Source organism: Poecilia formosa, unplaced genomic scaffold (genome assembly GCF_000485575.1).
Source record: "Poecilia formosa unplaced genomic scaffold, Poecilia_formosa-5.1.2 Scaffold1072, whole genome shotgun sequence".
Lineage (NCBI taxonomy): Eukaryota > Metazoa > Chordata > Actinopteri > Cyprinodontiformes > Poeciliidae > Poecilia > Poecilia formosa.
Window position 1 is genome coordinate 1 of NW_006801011.1, and position 17842 is coordinate 17842.

General features: G+C 34.3%; 2 long non-coding RNA genes and 4 gene segments (V, D, J or C); 5 read left to right on the forward strand and 1 right to left on the reverse strand.

The window, feature by feature from the left end:
• Positions 1 to 2334: 2334 nt before the first annotated feature.
• Positions 2335 to 15462, forward strand: LOC103132465 (Ig heavy chain V region 5A-like). The segment is given in 3 exon segments: positions 2335 to 2465; positions 2562 to 2862; positions 15312 to 15462. Coding segments are annotated over 3 exon segments (489 nt in total).
• The window catches only part of LOC103132470 (Ig heavy chain V-III region 23-like), a 12527-nt gene continuing 1824 nt past the window's right edge, over positions 7140 to 17842 (forward strand). Inside the window, 1 exon segment of the V gene segment in view lies at positions 7140 to 7222. Coding sequence covers positions 7177 to 7222 — 46 coding nt within the window.
• Positions 8452 to 9248, forward strand: LOC107835141 (uncharacterized). The gene is made up of 2 exons (XR_001660968.1): positions 8452 to 8528; positions 8619 to 9248. It is a non-coding gene; the product is annotated as an uncharacterized LOC107835141 (long non-coding RNA).
• On the forward strand, positions 10014 to 10601 carry LOC103132468 (Ig heavy chain V region 5A-like). The segment is given in 2 exon segments: positions 10014 to 10188; positions 10272 to 10601. Coding segments are annotated over 2 exon segments (369 nt in total).
• The window catches only part of LOC107835142 (uncharacterized), a 10812-nt gene continuing 3523 nt past the window's right edge, over positions 10554 to 17842 (reverse strand). The window contains exons 2-3 of the long non-coding RNA XR_001660969.1: positions 15363 to 15365; positions 10554 to 10611 (exon numbers count right to left, since the gene is read on the reverse strand). This is a non-coding gene — a long non-coding RNA (uncharacterized LOC107835142). The remainder of the gene's footprint in view (positions 10612 to 15362; positions 15366 to 17842) is intronic.
• On the forward strand, positions 16842 to 17411 carry LOC103132466 (Ig heavy chain V-III region 23-like). The segment is given in 2 exon segments: positions 16842 to 16919; positions 17010 to 17411. Coding segments are annotated over 2 exon segments (390 nt in total).

The window sequence follows — 17842 nt, forward strand, 5'->3', positions numbered from 1 at the left end:
AAAACATTGCAGAAAAAGATCCACAACAAAAATATAGGTTTTGTCTCCTCTTTTTATACGTTTAATGAAAATGAACAAACACATTCCTCATCTGTGAGCACAGAGTTGGTGAATGAAGCTGATTCTGATTCAAAAAATTTAAACTGTTATATTTATAACGCAACATTCAAGGTGACATTGACTTAAAACATAATTTTATATAAATAATATGTTTCAACTTCCACTAACAGGTTTATCAGAAACATTCAGTTTACTGAAAAACATATTTTTTTTGTCATCAACAATGATATAATACAAATATTATATTCTTCTTATTTGGTTTAATCAACACAAGCAGGACGGAAAACATAAAACATATGGAGGTTACATGCACTATATCCTAAACTCTAAAAACCCCAAAGTTGTTACATTTGTTTTTCCTCAACTATACAAGTACCTTTAATGGTCTGTCTGGAATCCATCAACAATTTAATGATTAACTCTAACTCATCTGGTTAATGTTTAACACAAGGGGCAAAAAAGAGACAAACATGTTTAGTAAGCAAACATTGTGTTTAATAAAATGTAGGGTTCTGCACTGAATATCATGTGGCAATACAAGAGTGAAACATCCACCAACAGATCCCAAATGCATAAAGATCAGATTAAATGTAATTCTTGAAACAATTTGTGTTCAAGTTTCATTGTTGATGATTTCAAAATAACTTAATATGACAGTTTGAGTAGAAACAAGTGAAAACTGCTGTAAAGCTTTAAATATTTTGGTAAAAAAGGAATCCACATAAATTTTTAAAAAATTAATTCAAATATGAAAATGTCTGAAAACAATCTGAAATAATTGTTCAACTTTGCTTTTTTTGATCAGATAATTTGTGTTTCTACTTCGAGAGGAGGAGTCAATGCAAATGCTGACAGCTCCATTTATACGTGTCTGTTAGTTTTAAGAGCAGCAGTGAATTAGTGGTGACAAATGGCTTCTACAATGATTAGATTTAAGGTTTTCCTTGCTGTTATCATCTTGTCTGCAAACTGGAGTGGTAAGAACAGACATGTTTTTTTACCAACATTGTGATTGATGAAAAGAGATGGTGGTGAGACAATCAATAATTATCTGTTTTTCTGCAGGAACTGATGGTCAAACACTGACTGAGACTGAATCAGTGGTTAAAAGGCCTGGAGAATCTCACAGACTGACCTGCACATATTCTGGGTTTAGTAGCGATCCTTACATAGCTTGGATCAGACAGGCAACTGGAAAAGGACCGGAATGGATCGCTGTTATCTCGTCTGACAGCAGCGGCATGTTCTACTCTGACTCAGTAAGAGGCCGGTTCACCATCTCCAGAGACAACAGCAGAAGTCAAGTTTATCTGCAGATGAACAGCCTGACAGCTGCAGATTCTGCTGTTTATTACTGCGCTCAAGAGCCACAGTGACACAGAAAGCAGAAACACTGAACAAAAACTCCAGTAATCATGAGTAGTTTTAACAAGAAGCACCACAGGGGAGCCTTAACACCACTTTTTGTGGATGACTGTCACTCTCACCTCTCTGGTAGCTTTACCTATAATTAGATGCTACTCAGGGGCGGAGCTATAGGGTCGTCTGGGGAGGTCGAGGGGGGATGGAGGGGCACATTCAGCATTGCCACTTATACACGTGAAGGGCCCGGTCATTGACACCAGCCCCTGACTTGTTCCGCGGCTGATGCTATTGATAAGTGTGTGGAGTCGTTCTTTCCAGTCATGTGATGTAAAACGTGGATGCAGCTCTTATACATTCATGTAACAAATTTGTGTCCTTATTTATTCACGTTTTTGTGAAGCAGGTCAGACAACATAGAGCGAAAAGGACTAAATGGGTTTATCTGTTTCCAACAATTAACAAATAAAGCTTTTAATCTTTAAACTTATGGCAAAAATGTTTAATTGGTATTCTTCTCAGTGAATTATTACTGAATAACTGCTAACAGTGAATGTAAATGTTTCAGTCTGTTTGCAGAATTTTGAGTTTTGACGATGTGTAGATAAAAAACGCATAATGAATTCAAACATGAACAATCAATATCTTAAAATAATTATTGATTATGATCGTTCCACTCTGACAAAATAATGAATCAACCATAACATTAAAACACGTTATTTAAAGACTTAATTTGCACAGGATATTTATATAATTAAACTACACATTAATTCTCAGTTTCAAATAATGAAAACACATAATTAATTTAAGGACAATATAATTTCAAACTTACTATTTCTTAATGCTGGTCCACAGCACATAACAAGTTTTTTTATCGTGTGATTCTTGTGGGGCTGGTTTGGTATGCAAATGAAAAGAATCATGTTATAAGGTCTTGATCTGATGCTGTCAGCTGCAGAGGAGGAGAAACTCCCATCAGATCATCTTCAGCACCAACATGTTCTCTGTAGCTCTGCTGCTGCTGCTGCTGGCTGCTGCATCCTGTGAGTCTCACTGAGACAAAGACATTTACAGCATGATGACATTAAACAGACAGTTCATTGTTGATAATTATTCATTTTTAATATTTTCCTCTTCAGGTATAAAGTGTGAACAGCTGACACAACCAGCCTCTGAGACTCTGCAGCCAGGTCAACGTCTGACCATCACATGTCAGGTCTCTTATTCTCTGAGCAGCTACTACACAGCTTGGATCAGACAGCCTGCTGGGAAAGGACTGGAGTGGATTGGGTGGATATATACTGGAGGCTCTAACTACAAAGATTCACTGAGGAACAAATTCAGTATCGACTTAGACACTTCCAGTAAAACAGTGACTCTGAATGGACAGAATATGCAGCCTGGAGACTCTGCTGTGTATTACTGTGCCAGAGACTCACAGTGACACAAACCAGCTGCAGAGCCGAACAAAAACCCCTCAGAAGATGAACAGATGATATCAAACCACCGAAGGAGGAGCTTTCAGTTCATTTACAATCTCTGGAAACTTTGTCAACCTTAATTTGCTCTTTTGTAAAAACATTGCAGAAAAAGATCCACAACAAAAATATAGTTTTTGTCTCCTGTCTTTATATGTTTAATTAATATTAACAAAAGTGAAAATCCTCATTTATGAGCACAGAGTTGGTGAATGAAGCTGATTCTGATTCAGAAAATTTAAACTGTTATATTTATCATGTTCAATGTCAAATTGACATAAAACATAATTTTATATAAATAATGTGTTTCAACTTCCACTAAGAGATTTGTCAGAAACATTCAATTTGCTAAAAAAAATATTTTATTTTTGTCATCAACAATGATATAATACAAATATTATATTCTTATAATCTGGTTAAATCAACACCAGCAGGACTGAAAACATAAAATATGCAGGGCATACTTGCACCATATTAAACTAAACCCCAATGTTGTTAAAATATTTTTTTTCTAAACTATGCCAACACCTTTACTGTTCCTATATTGATCTGGAATCTATATTTGATTTCTTCTCTAACTCTAATTCACCTGATTAACACAAGGAAAACAAGAGGCAAACATGTTTTGTAAGCAAACAGTGTTTAATAAAAGCATTACAAAAAGTTCTGCACAGAACATCATGTGGCAATATAAGAGTGAGACACATCCACAAAATGTTCCAAATGCACAAAGATCAGATTATATTTAATACTTTAAACAATTTGTTTTCAAATTTCATTGTTGATTTATGATTTCAAAATAACTTAATATGACAGTTTGTGTAGAAACAAGTGAAAATTGATGTAAAACCTTATATGTTTTGGTAAAAAAGGAATCCACATCAAATTGTTTGAAAATTAATTAAAGTATCAAAATGTTTGAAAATAATTTGAAATAATCTCCTGAAATAATCTCCAACTTTGCTTTTTTTAATCAGATGATTTGTGTTTCTTCCACAGGAGGAGTCAATGCAAATACTGACAGTTCCACTTTTACATGTCTGTTAGTTTAAGAGGAGCAGTGGTGAACACAGTATGAACAGAGACAAATGGCTTCTACAATGATTAGATTTCAGGTTTTTCTTGCCTTTATTATCTTTTCCTTAAAATGGAGTGGTAAGAAAAAAAAATTACTAAATAAATTCATGATTGATGTAAAGAGATGGTGGTAAGACAAATGGTCTGTTTTTCTGCAGGAACTGATGGTCAAACACTGACTGAGTCTTAATCAGTGGTTAAAAGGCCTGGAGAATCTCACAGACTGACCTGCACATATTCTGGGTTTAGTAGTCATTATGCTACAGCTTGGATCAGACAGGCAACTGGAAAAGGTCTGGAATGGATTGCTCTCATCTGGTCTGACAGCAGCGGCATGTTCTACTCTGACTCAGTAAAAGGCCGGTTCACCATCTCCAGAGACAACAGCAGAAGTCANTATTATTATTTTTATTAAAACACTATATAAAATTGACACTTTCAGTTTTTGTTTCCCCTGTTTTTGTTTTTAACTGAACTGAAGTCGAATTCATTGTTTGTCTGCACATAGTCATCAAATAAAGCTGAATCTGATTCAAAGTTGTTTTTAAAAGGAAACTCTGTCAATGTGACATTGCAATAAAAATAATTAAATATATTTACCATGATCAAAAATGTACTTAGTGTATTAGAAACATTCAGTTTGGTTTAAGGACTAAATCAACATGTCACTATATCTGTCAACATATTCAAGAAATTTTGGAAGAATATTTACAATTTCCTGACACCTAACTAATTATTTTTATTTTTTATTTTTTGGAAATCTGATCCAGTAAATAACAACATCACCATGAATATATACAGATGACAAATCTGCATTTATCACGACAAACATTGGAGGTCATTAAAATGCATTCCCCTGATCTCTCCAGGTTTTTTTTTTTATAACTCAGTATTTTTAAGATCCAGTCTGAGAGCACAGAGTTCAGGCTATAGATCAACAGACTAATTATCTGACTATCTAATGAAATAATAAACAGATTATTTACTTCAAAATAATAATATGAATTCAAACAACAATAAGAACATTGTTATTATCTGGCAATTACAAACCTGAATCAGTAATTAATGTTCTGCTTTCAGTGTTTGCACATCTTATCTTACTTTTAGAGTTATTGAGATGTATTTATGATAATAAATGCCAACAGCATAAGATGATGCTGCATTTCTGATTGGGTAGTTTATTTTTGGTCCTCCCTCTTTGCAAAGTAAACCTATAAAAGGCGTCAACTATAAAACGGTTCAACAGCAGCTGAAAGAGACAAAGAATAACTCCCATATCATCTTCAACCTCAAAATGTTTTCTGTGGCTTTTCTGCTGCTGGCGGCTGCATCCTGTGAGTATCGCAGAGGGAGAAATAATGAAAACACACCTAATGAAAGCTATCTTCTTTTTCAACATTTTATGCAATGTTTCTATTCCTGCAGGTGTGAAGTGTGAGCAGCTGACACAACCAGCCGCTCAGACTCTGCAGCCAGGTCAAAGTCTGACCATCAGCTGTCAGGTCTCTTATGATACGGGCAGCTACTACACAGCTTGGATCAGACAGCCTGCTGGGAAAGAACTAGAGTGCATCGGGCTGAAACATGGTGATGGATATTCATACTACAAAGATTCACTGAAGAACAAATTCAGTATAGATGCTCAGTCTTCCAGTAAAACAGTGACTCTGAATGGACAGAATCTGCAGCCTGAAGACTCTGCTGTGTATTACTGTGCAAGAGACCCACAGTGATACAAACAAGCTGCATGGCTCTACAAAAACCTCTAATGTGAACAGGTTTTATCAAACCACCAGAGGGGGAGCTCTAAGATCATTTTTATGTTTTTATGGTTTGATGTTTTTTTTTTTTTATTGAATATTTTAATTGAATATTGACACTTTTAGTTTTTGTTTTCCCTGTATTTGTATTTAACAGAACTGAAGTCGAATTCCTTGTTTGTCTTCACATAGTCAGCAAATAAAGCTGAATCTGATTCAAAGTTGTTTTTAAAAGGATTATTTTAAATATTTACTATTATCAATTGTATCAGGAATTTTCAGTTTGGTTTAAGGAATAAATCAACATGTCATTATATCTGTCAACATATTTACGTTTTGGAAGAATATTTACATTTTCCTGACACCTAATTATCTATTTTTGATCGGCTATCTCATCCAGTAAATAACACCACCATTAATGATGAATGCAGATGTCATGATAAATCTGCATTCATCAAGACAAACAGCTGAGGTCAGCACTAAAATGCAGCCACCCACTTAACACTTAAAATAAGCTGCATTTAAGTTTTTAAGCATTTCTTTTAAAATTGTCCTTAAGATGAGAGACAAACTAAATGGTTTCAGCTGTTCTCATCTGGTCTCTTTATCCCTCAAATGTTTCACTTACAGGGTTTTTTTTTTTTGTAAATGTTTGTTAAATGTTTGTATTTCTAAGACTCAGTCTGAGAGCACAGTGTTCAGGTTGCAGATCAACAATGTAATTATCTGTTTAATGAAACGATGAACAGATTTTTACGTCAAATATAATATATATTCAAACAACAATACCAAAATTATTTCTGGCAATTACAAACCTGAATCAGTAATTAATGTTTTAAGTACAACTTCATATGACAGATCAAATAACAAATGAAGAAACATACTTTTATGTTTTTAGACATTGCAAATATATTTAGATATCTAAACATATTTTAAACATCAGCTTACTTCCTTTTAATCTTTCTGCCAATGTATCATTGAGTCATTGCTTTTATATTTAAAAAAATAAAACTTAATGATTAACTTAATATATCATTCCATTCAGATAGATTTTTATATATATATATATTTTACCAATTTGCACTGTTTCATATTGCAAAATACTAACTTGATCAATTGATCATTTAATCTTAATCCCTTGATTACTGCATTTACATGCCAATTTGTTACCGTTTCTGTAAAAAAAAAAAAGACAATCTGAATATGTATTTCTTTTAAGATGAAGAAAAAAATTCATCTTTGTTATTTTCCTCAATAATTTAATGTCAGCATTGCAAATTCAAGCATACTGACCCTCAATGCTGGGTGAAAGAAGAAAATAAAGAAAAAGCACTAAGTGGCTGTTCATCATTATGCAAATGAACTGTTCTGGTTTATAAACTTGATCTGATTCTGTCAGCAGCAGAAGAAGAGAAACTCCCATCACGTTCAGCACCAACATGTTCTCTGTAGCTCTGCTGCTGCTGCTGCTGGCTGCTGCATCCTGTGAGTCTCACTGAAACTTTTACAGCTTGATCACATTAAACTGACTGTTCAATGTTTTAATAAATCTAAATAATGAAATGTTTTTGCACTAATTCTGAATTCAATATTTTTCTCCACAGGTGTGAAGAGTGAGCAACTGACCCAGCCAGCCTCTGTGACTCTGCAGCCAGGTCAACGTCTGACCATCAGCTGTCAGGTCTCTTATTCTACTGGCAGCTACTACACAGCTTGGATCAGACAGCCTGCTGGAAAAGGACTGGAGTGGATCGGGATGAAACATGGAACTGGAGCTTCATTCTACAAAGATTCACTGAAGAACAAATTCAGTATAGATGCTCAGTCTTCCAGTAAAACAGTGACTCTAAATGGGCAGAATGTGCAGCCTGAAGACTCTGCTCTGTATTACTGTGCCAGACTAGACACAGTGACACAAACAAGCTGCATGGCTCAACAAAAACTCCTATAGTGAACAAGTTGTGTCAAATCACCAAAGGGGGAGCTCTAAGACCATTTTTTTATTTTTATTTTTTATTAAAACACTATATTTTGTCTGCACATAGTCATCAAATAGAGCTGAATCTGATTCAAAGCTGTCTTTAAAGGGAAACTCTGTCAAAGTGACATTGCAATAAAAATAATTTTGTAAATTTACCATGATCAAAAATGTATTTAGTGTATAAGAAACATTCAGTTTGGCTTAAGGAATAACTCAACTTGTCACTATATCTGTCAAAATATATTTGAAGGAATAATTATATTTTCCTGACACCAAACTAATTAGGTAGTTTATTATATTTTATTTTTATTTTTTGGCAATCTGATCCAGTGAATAACAACGTCACAATGAATGAATACAGATGATAAATCTGCCTTTGTCAAGACAAACATCTGAGGTCACTAAAATGCATTCCCCTGACCTCTCCCGGTTTTTTTTGTAAGTCTTTAAGATCCAGTCTGAGAGCACAGAGTTCAGGCTGCAGATCAACAGACTAATTATCTCACTATCTAATGAAATAATAAACAGATTTTTTACTTCAATATAATAATATGAATTCAAACAACAATAAGAACATTATTATTATCTGGCAATTACAAACCTGAATCAGTAATTAATGTTCTGCTTTCAGTGTTTGCACTTCTGATTGGGTAGTTTATTTTTGGTCCTCCCTCTTTGCAAAGTAAACCCAAAGGCATCAACTATAAACGGTTCAACAGCAGCTGAAGGAGACAAAGAAAAACTCCCATCATATCATCTTGAACCTCAAAATGTTTTTTGTGGCTTTTCTGCTGCTGGCGGCTGCATCCTGTGAGTATCGCAGAGGGAGAAATAATGAAAACACACCTAATGAATGCCGTCTTCTTTTCAAAATTATAAGCAATGTTTTTATTCCTGCAGGTGTAAAGTGTGAACAGCTGACACAAGCAGCTGCTCAGGCTGTGCAGTCAGGTCAAAGTCTGACCATCAGCTGTCAGGTCTCTTATTCTCTGGGCAGCTATCCTACATTTTGGATCCGACAGGCTGCTGGGAAAACACTGGAGTGGATCGGTGCTGCACGGACCGGATACACCACAGATTACAATAATATGATGAAAAACAAGTTCAGCATTACTTTACAGGATTCCAGTAAAACAGTGACTCTGAATGGACAGAACATGCAGCATGAAGACTCTGGTGTGTATTACTGTGCCAGACGAGACACAGTGATACAAACCAGCAGCAAAGCTGTACAAAAACTCCTGAACAAGTTATTTCAAACCACCAGAGAGGGACTTTTCTGTGTAATTTTGTGTATTTTGCTTTACTAAAACAGAGCTATACTTGAACTGAATTCACAGTCTATCATGATTTGAAATTCATTCAGAGGTTTGAGATAGTTTATGTTTGCTTTCAAGGATTACATGGAAGTTTAATAAACTTTTCTATGAATCTCATGAATGAATGTGTCATTAAACTGCTTTGAAACAATATTAACAGATGATTCAATACAAAAACACACATTACATACCACCAATAAAGTCCTAACACTATAAATTCCCTTCTGTCTCTTAACTGAAACGTCACTTCTACAAAGAAAGATAGTGTTGAGTTTTAAAAGCTCTTGAAATAATAATACATTTTAATACTAACTAGTTGTCTTCTGATTGTCTGAATCAACACGTGAAAAAGAATATGAAGAACTGACTTCGATCTTAAAGGCTTAGTAAAATTAAGCTCCTTGAAATTAATGAATTTAAATAAACATGAAGTAAAAGTACACTGGATGTTTTACTGTTAACCATATTATTTTCATGTACCTATGCTTTCTAATTATAACTCACCTTGTTAAAATGTAAAAAAGCAAAAAAATATATGAATATGTTTTTGTATCGAACAGAGAGTTTGTAAAAAAGTGCTACACAGAACAGTAGGTGGCAGTAGAGGAGTGATATGCAGTTAAATAAACAGATCATGTTATGGTTCATGATTTCCTGTTGTTGTAGGATTTCCATCAGCATGTGGTTCAACTGAAAAATTATTGTATCCAAAAAAAAAATCTCTGTAAATGCAGCTCTAAAACATTTATGTCAGTTTCTGTCCCAATTTATAATTGATTAATCTGTTTATAAAATAACATGTTAATATGACAGTTGGTGTAGAAAATAAGTAAAACCTGCTTAAAAGCTTCATATGAAAAAGTGGAATCAAGCCGATGCCAAATAATTGGAACATTGTTTTAAATATCCAAGTGTTGGGAAATAATTTTAAATGATCACAAAAATTTGTCTTCATAGATCAGATGATTTGTGTTTCTATTCCAGGAGGAGGAGTCAATGGAAATGCTGAATGCTCCACTTTTACATAAGTGTTAGTTTAAGAGCAGCAGTGAATTAGTGGTGAACACAGGATGAACAGAGACAAATGGCTTCTACAATGATTACATTTGAGGTTGTTCTTGCCTTTAGTATATTGTCTGCAATCTGGTGTGGTAAGAATTATTTTTTTTTAAACCAAAATCATGACTGATGAAAAGAAATGGTGGCAACACAATAATTATCTGTTTTTCTGCAGGTACTGATGGTCAAACACTGACTCAGTCTGAATCAGTGGTTAAAAGGCCTGGAGAATCTCACAGACTGACCTGCACATATTCTGGGTTTAGTCGCACTCCTTACATAGGTTGGATCAGACAGGCAGCTGGAAAAGGACTGGAATGGATCGCTTATGTCAGCAGCGGCATGTTCTACTCTGACTCAGTAAGAGGCCGGTTCACCATCTCCAGAGACAACAGCAGAAGTCAGGTGTATCTGCAGATGAACAGCCTGGCAGCTGCAGATTCTGCTGTTTATTACTGCGCTCAGGAGTCACAGTGACACAGAAAGCAGAAACACTGAACAAAAACTCTTCAGAGCTTGAATAGTTTCAACAAGAAGTCACCACAGGGGGAGCCCTAACACCACCACTCTTTGACACAACTAACACATTTAGAAAACCCCCAGTCTCCAGTCTCCACTGTGTGGTAAAATACCGGCAGCTGTGGTTCCCAGAACTTTACGTTAAGGTAAGGTACATTACGTTAACATTCTGGCAACCACAGAACGATATCCACACAGTATTCGACTTACTTTTTTTAATTGTTGTTTTGACAGTGTACGTAGAAGCTCACTCTGCAAAGATTTTTAAAGCTATTTGTCTTCAAACGGTGTTTTAATGAAAGTGAAAATACAGTCAAGAGATAAATATGATACTTAAAACGTTGAACGTCTGTTAAGATTTTTTGTTGTTTTTGCATAACAATCCATGGTAATAATTTAACACTAAGTGCAAGAATACAACTATGGCACTTATTTAAACCCTTTTTATTGTTCTTTACAGATTCCCTCATATGGATCACAATCTGCATAAAAACATAACATTGATATAAAGACTCAAACTCATTTTGCTTTGTCTTTTGGGAATCTGCACTTGTTTAAAATATTCATTTTATCAAATGAAAAAAAATATTTTCATAAGACAGAAATATGACTCTGAATGTACATAATATACAACCTGACTTTAAACAGAGTCACAATAGCAGAAACATTTGGTGGACTTGCACAAAAATCCCTGAACAGCACTTGTTGGTTTGTGGGATCAGTTAGGGAGACATGCAGCCACTCAGATTGTTTCTGCTTTTACTGACAGGTTTAAACCTTTTTAAAGGTAGAAATGCAGCCAGTTTTAATTGTCCTTGTTGGTATGAAATGAAAAAACATGGACTCATATTTTAAAAAAGCATGGTCACTGCATATGTTTAAAATAAGTGATACTGATATTATACAGAAGGAAACAGAAGCTTCCTTAAAAAAAAAAATCTTTAGATAGATTTTTAAAATCTTAACTATCACAGCAGGTCTGTCATGTCTTTTGTGCATCTGTAATAAACCTCTCTTGTTTTTTTTATTATGCATGTCGTATTTGATTCAGATTTCTCTGCTTATGTGTGCACATCATTAAACATCACAATCAATGAAGTCATTCCTTTACGCTAAACTTGAACTTTGCTGTGTTCCAGAAGACACATTAAACAGATGAGAGAGTAGATACATGTGACTGTAAATGTGCATGTTCTTGATGTTTTCCTGCAGGACTGATTTTAATTCAAAGAGCAGCATAAACTTTGATTTTAAAAGAAAAACCAGAAGCGATACCTCTGATTGGGTAAAGTGCTTATCGTTGGCCATCCCCTTGTTCAAACTGAAACTCCACACACTCAACTATAAATGGCTCAGTGGCAGCAGCAGAAGAGAAACTTCCATCAGATCACCTTCAACACCAACATGCTCACTGTAGCTCTGCTGCTGCTACTGCTGGATCCTGTGAGTCTCAGTGAGAAAGAAACACAACATGATGACATTAAATAGACAGTTCATTGTGGATTCATTTCTAATATTTTTCTCCACAGGTGTGAAATGTGTAAAGCCGACCCAGCCAGCCTATGTGACTCTGCAGCCAGGTCAACGTCTGACCATCACTTGTTAGGTCTCTTATTCTCTGGGCAGCTACACCAGGGCCGTGCAGAGACCAGAAAAGAGGCAGGTGCTCAAAAAAAAGGGCACATCTAGCCACATTTTAGGACAGAATATTAAAAAAGTCACAGAGCTTTCAGAGTTTAATAAACAATGATAAATTACAAATGGTGAGATATACAACTAGAGTTATTACATCTTAACGTAATAAAAACATAACAGCTGCCTTGTAATATTAAATATATTGTTCACTACCAAAAACTGCATGTTGATCATGGTGAGAACCTTTATTTCTTTGTTCTTACCTGCAGTCCTCGTTCTGACCCAGTTGGTCAACAATCCACCACCTTTGGCTGCTTGTAGCAGATCCTTTCTTTTAGATTCTGACGTCTTTCTTTATGTGGCATCTTTGAACTGAAAAAATCAAAACATAATGAATTATGATCAGAACATGATATTAAACCACACTACCATTTCTTTACCCTTGTGTTTAAACCAATATGTTTTTCAGTTCGTAGCACAACATAATATTAATTTCAGAGAAAATGAGACCTCTGCTTTGGGGTTCAAGTTGTTTCACAATTATTCTATAAAAAAAAAATAACCTCAATTAAATAAAATTGTGATTGTAACAATTTTTTAAACAAAAAAAATGTTTGGCTTAAAACACTTTTATTTACAAATTTTTGTTTTATGATTTTAATTTTAAAAAAAGTTTTTTAAACAAAACTTTTAGTTTTTTAAAAAAGAAATGATTACAATTCCAAATGTTTTGATAACAATTTACTTAACTATGGTTAGTTTTCTTAAAAATTAATAATTGTGAAACAAATTTAACTGCATACTCTGCGAACCAGACCCTAAACTTACTGAAAGTCTGGATTGAATTTTTTCCCCTTCATTAATGATACACGTTTATTGGACAGGAGCAGCTTGATTGAATATTACATACATTATATCCATCATGGTAGTTCAGGGTGAGTTATTTTTAACTCGCCAGTATTTTATGGCAGTGTTTTTTTTAACTGACTGAGTTCATCCTCACTAACATTATAGAGCGAGCTGTTTTATACGCTTCTTCACCCTGACGTACCTTCCTTGTGAGAAAGGAAGGTACGTTTTCGCATCCACCTTAAATGTAGTTGCACCCCTGCTGGCACTTTAAAAGATACATTATCTTATAAAACAACATACCGTTTCATTTTCTTAAGGAAGTAAGAAAATGAAAAGGTATGTTTTCATTATCATTATTAGAAAAGAGTGCTAACAAGATGAGGTAACACTTTATTTGATGGAGTGAACATAAAACTGGCATGACACTGTCATAAACATGATGTAACATCTGTCATGAACATTAAAGAGTCTTTATAAATGTTTATGACTGTTGTCATGACGTTTCATTTGGTAAATAATGTTACGTTCAATGCAAATGTGCTTTAAAAGTTGCATTAGAAGTCCATTAAAAGTGCCACCTTTACATTACTTGGTAAATATTGAGATTTTAATGCAAGCTACAAACAATATTGAAATCAGTAGAAGATAAAGTTTTTTTGGCACATTGTGTGTCCAGCTCTGATCTACATTTACTTTTTTTTTTTTTATTGCCTTTTTTTTGCTATCAGTTAATAACTACGTAAAATCTGAACATTACATCTAATAAAATACTGCTTGACTAAAAGCTTTGAACGTATATTGTTGACATGACAAACTGGTATTGTGCCAGGTTTCCCACAGTGGCACAATCAGCAGAGCTTTACGAAATCCCCTCAGGACATGAATAGGTTACATGAAGCAACCAGAAGGGGGCGCTCTAAGACTATTTATAATCAGGTTAAATGAGAAGTTATGTGAAATGTTATGAATCAAATATGAGGACATTCATTGAAAAATAATAATAATACTAAAAAAAATCAATATGAGAATCACATTTAAGAATACGTTCTGAAATTAGACATTGTAGAAAATGCTGTTTGTCTCAAACAAAGTGATAAAAATATGAATCAGCAGAAAGTGTGTAAAGTTCACATCATAAACATTAGGATGAAGCTAATGCCTTCTATCATGGACTTTTTCTTTGTTTGCAGAATTTCCAGACTATTGAGCACACCTGAATATAAATGTTGTAAATAGCCCACACCTGTATATAAGATGCATTTGCCCACATTGTAACATGAGATATTCACACAGAATTATGTTACACAGAAACTTTTTTTTTACTTTTAATGAAATGTGAATTGATAACATAAACAAGATGTACTGTAAATGTTTTCTTTCTTTCTTTTTTTTTTTACAAATACTGCCTGCAACATGGCTTATAAAAAGGAGAAAAAATATAGTAGATGCTGCTTTCGGTGTCAGTTTTGCCTTGAGTCAAATTTTCCCTTGAGCCTCTGTTGTCCTCTTCATTATGCAGCATTTCAGCCTTTCAAAACCCAAATGAAATAAGCATAACATCAAAATAAACCTAAATTTTCATATAATATTACAAATCTAAATTCAGTGGACTCCCACTATAAATAATGATTTTTACTTTTATTTCTTTTCCTCAACTTGCTTGATTGTTATTTGATCTGATTTGGATTTGAACATTCATAGATTGAAACAAAATAATAAAATACCTGAAAAGGAGTGTTTAATTTAAAACATATTTAAGATAGTTATTAAAATTGAATGTCTGTCTTAGCAGGGGGAGGAGTTGATGCAAAACAACACCTTTCCATGTCTGTGAGAGAGTTCAAGACCTGCAGTAAGTCAGAGACAAACACACTGAGCAGAGACAAATGGCTGCTACAATGTTCAGACTTCATGAGTTTGTGATTGTTTTTCTCATCTTGACAGTTAACTGGACAGGTAAGGACAAACAAATTGTTTACAGGAATGTCTCTTAAGTAATAAATAGAGAAACAATAATCGCTCAGAACCTGATGATTTCTATGTCTGCAGGAGCTGATGGTCAAACACTGACTGAGTCTGAACCAGTGATTAAAAGACCTGGAGAATCTCACAGACTGACCTGCATATATTCTGGGTTTAGTAGCACTCCTAGCGTAGCTTGGATTAGACAGGCAGCTGGAAAAGGTCTGGAATGGATCGCTTATATCAGCAGTGGCAGCGGCACCATCTCTTACTCTGACTCAGTAAGAGGCCGGTTCACCATCTCCAGAACCAACAGCAGAAGTCAGGTGTATCTGCAGATGAACAGCCTGACAGCTGCAGATTTTGCTGTTTATTACTGCGCTCGATAGTCACAGTGACACAGGAAGCAGAAACACTGAACAAAAACTCCGCAGAGCTTGAATAGTTTTAACAAATGGAGCCTGAGAATCGCTAATATTTGTCACAACCAACATATGCAAACTTCACATTGAAGAAATAACTTTGAGACCATTTTAAAACTTAATATTTTCCTTTTAGGTTTTTGTATTAGTATTTAATGACCAGAATAAATTAAGATTCAAGATAAAATAGACAGATAAAATTATTTCCACTGATAGAATAGTTACTGTTTACATTTTCTTACAGTTTTCTGTCAATTTGTTTTTGAATGACAGTCAATGGCAGAACAACAAGAAAATACTGCATGCACAACACAATAGTAGTAATAAACATGTCATAAAGCAGACCACTCATTGAAATCTTCTGTTTTGTCAAATCTCACTGGAAATGGATAAAAAAATCTATCAAAACCACAACATTGACATAAATACACACGTTTATAACGCGGATTTTTATCATATTAATTTAATATTTATTTAAAAATTCTTCATTACTTACTATGACAAAAATATAATTAATTTTCCAAATAAGTAGCTTAATGTTATAGGAAAAGAACATTTTGTGAACTTGCTCGAAAGTCATTTCTGGACCAGTTGAGGAAACCTTAAACCACTCAGATCGTCTCATGTTTAAAAAGAAAACATTTAAAAGCATTATTGTAGGTTATAACTGCAGTATTTGTTGGTCATAAAATTAAAAACAAGAACTCATACTAACTCAGATATAGGTTAAATATTCCATGTAGGTCAAGTGCATATTCGTAAATACATAAAGAAAAAATGTACTTCCAAAAGAGAGAGAGAGACAAAATCTAAAACAGTTTTGTCATAAAGAAGAAGAGATGAAAATGTAAATTGCTCTTACACAGTGAATATTGTTCTGAAATATTGTTTTGAAAAAAAAAGCTTTATTTCTTGTACAAAAAGCGACAAAATAATTACTAAAAATCTGTTATTAGTTGGTTGAAAACAAAAATAAACTTAATTTGATGTTTCAAGTTCTAAAAACTGGTCAAAAAACATCATTTACAAAACCTCCCATCAATGCATCAGACATTTGCCAAACAATAGATCTCCACCAAGCACCTGATGTGTTCATAAATACTCAAATTAATGAGAGTGTCTAACAATTACCAACGTAATCTAAACAATTCCAAATATAAAAATGAATTGCAGATTTTGGTTCTAAACTAACTTAAATATTTTCTAACTGCCCAAAGAAGAAAAGTAAATTGGTAGAAATTACAAGTCACAAAATTTAGCATAAACGGCCACAACAAATACTACCAGGCTGTTTTGTCATTATGCAAATGAAGTGTTCAGGTTTAATAAAGACTTGATCTGATGCTGTCAGCTACAGAAGAAGAGAAACTCCCATCAGATCATCATCATGTTCTCTGTAGCTCTGCTGCTGCTGCTGGTGGCTGCTGCATCCTGTGAGTCTCACTGAGATAGAAACATTTACATCATCATCATACCAGATTATTTGTTTAATGGTTTTACTCTGCTTTACTCTGTTTCTACAGTTGTGAAGTGTGAACAACTGAATCAGCCAGCTTCTGTGACTCTGCAGCCAGGTCAACGTCTGACCATCAGCTGTCAGGTCTCTTATTCTCTGAGCAGCTATCCAACAGCTTGGATCAGACAGCCTGCAGGGAAAGGACTGGAGTGGATCGGTAGAGCAGGAGATGGATGGACTACATACTATAAAGATTCACTTCGGAACAAGTTCAGTATCAGTTTTGTCTCGTCCAGTAAAACAGTGACTCTGAATGGAGAGAATATGCAGCCTGAAGACTCTGCTGTGTATTTCTGTGCCAGAGAGACACACAGTGACACAAACAAGCAGCAGAGCTGTACAAAAACCTGAGTTTTGTTGTTATCCATCAACCAGAGGAGGCGCTCTCAGATCATAAAGGAAGTTACGCTATTTAATAATAAAGAACACTGCAATGTTTACATTCTCTGTCTAAATAAAAAAAAAAATTGCATATAACACATAAAACTTAGAACAAGTACATTTCTAATTATTTTATATAAAATCAATGTATTGTTTCAATATGGTGATATTATTGTCACCCGATGACACTAACATACTGACAGCAAACAGTTCAGAAATACCTTGAAATGATTGTTAAAAAAAATCCTTAAATCTCTTATCTATCATCTAGAACCCTGCATTTAAAGTAAAATAATAATTATCACCTCAAAGATACACATTTAGAGCATTTTTTGTTAGGACAGATTGTGGGTTGAAAAGATTTTCATTGTGTAGCTGATAAGCTGCAGTAAATCGGTAACACTTTATTTGAAGTGAATGTCTTTGTTATGACAACTTGACATTAACCAAGAAATCATT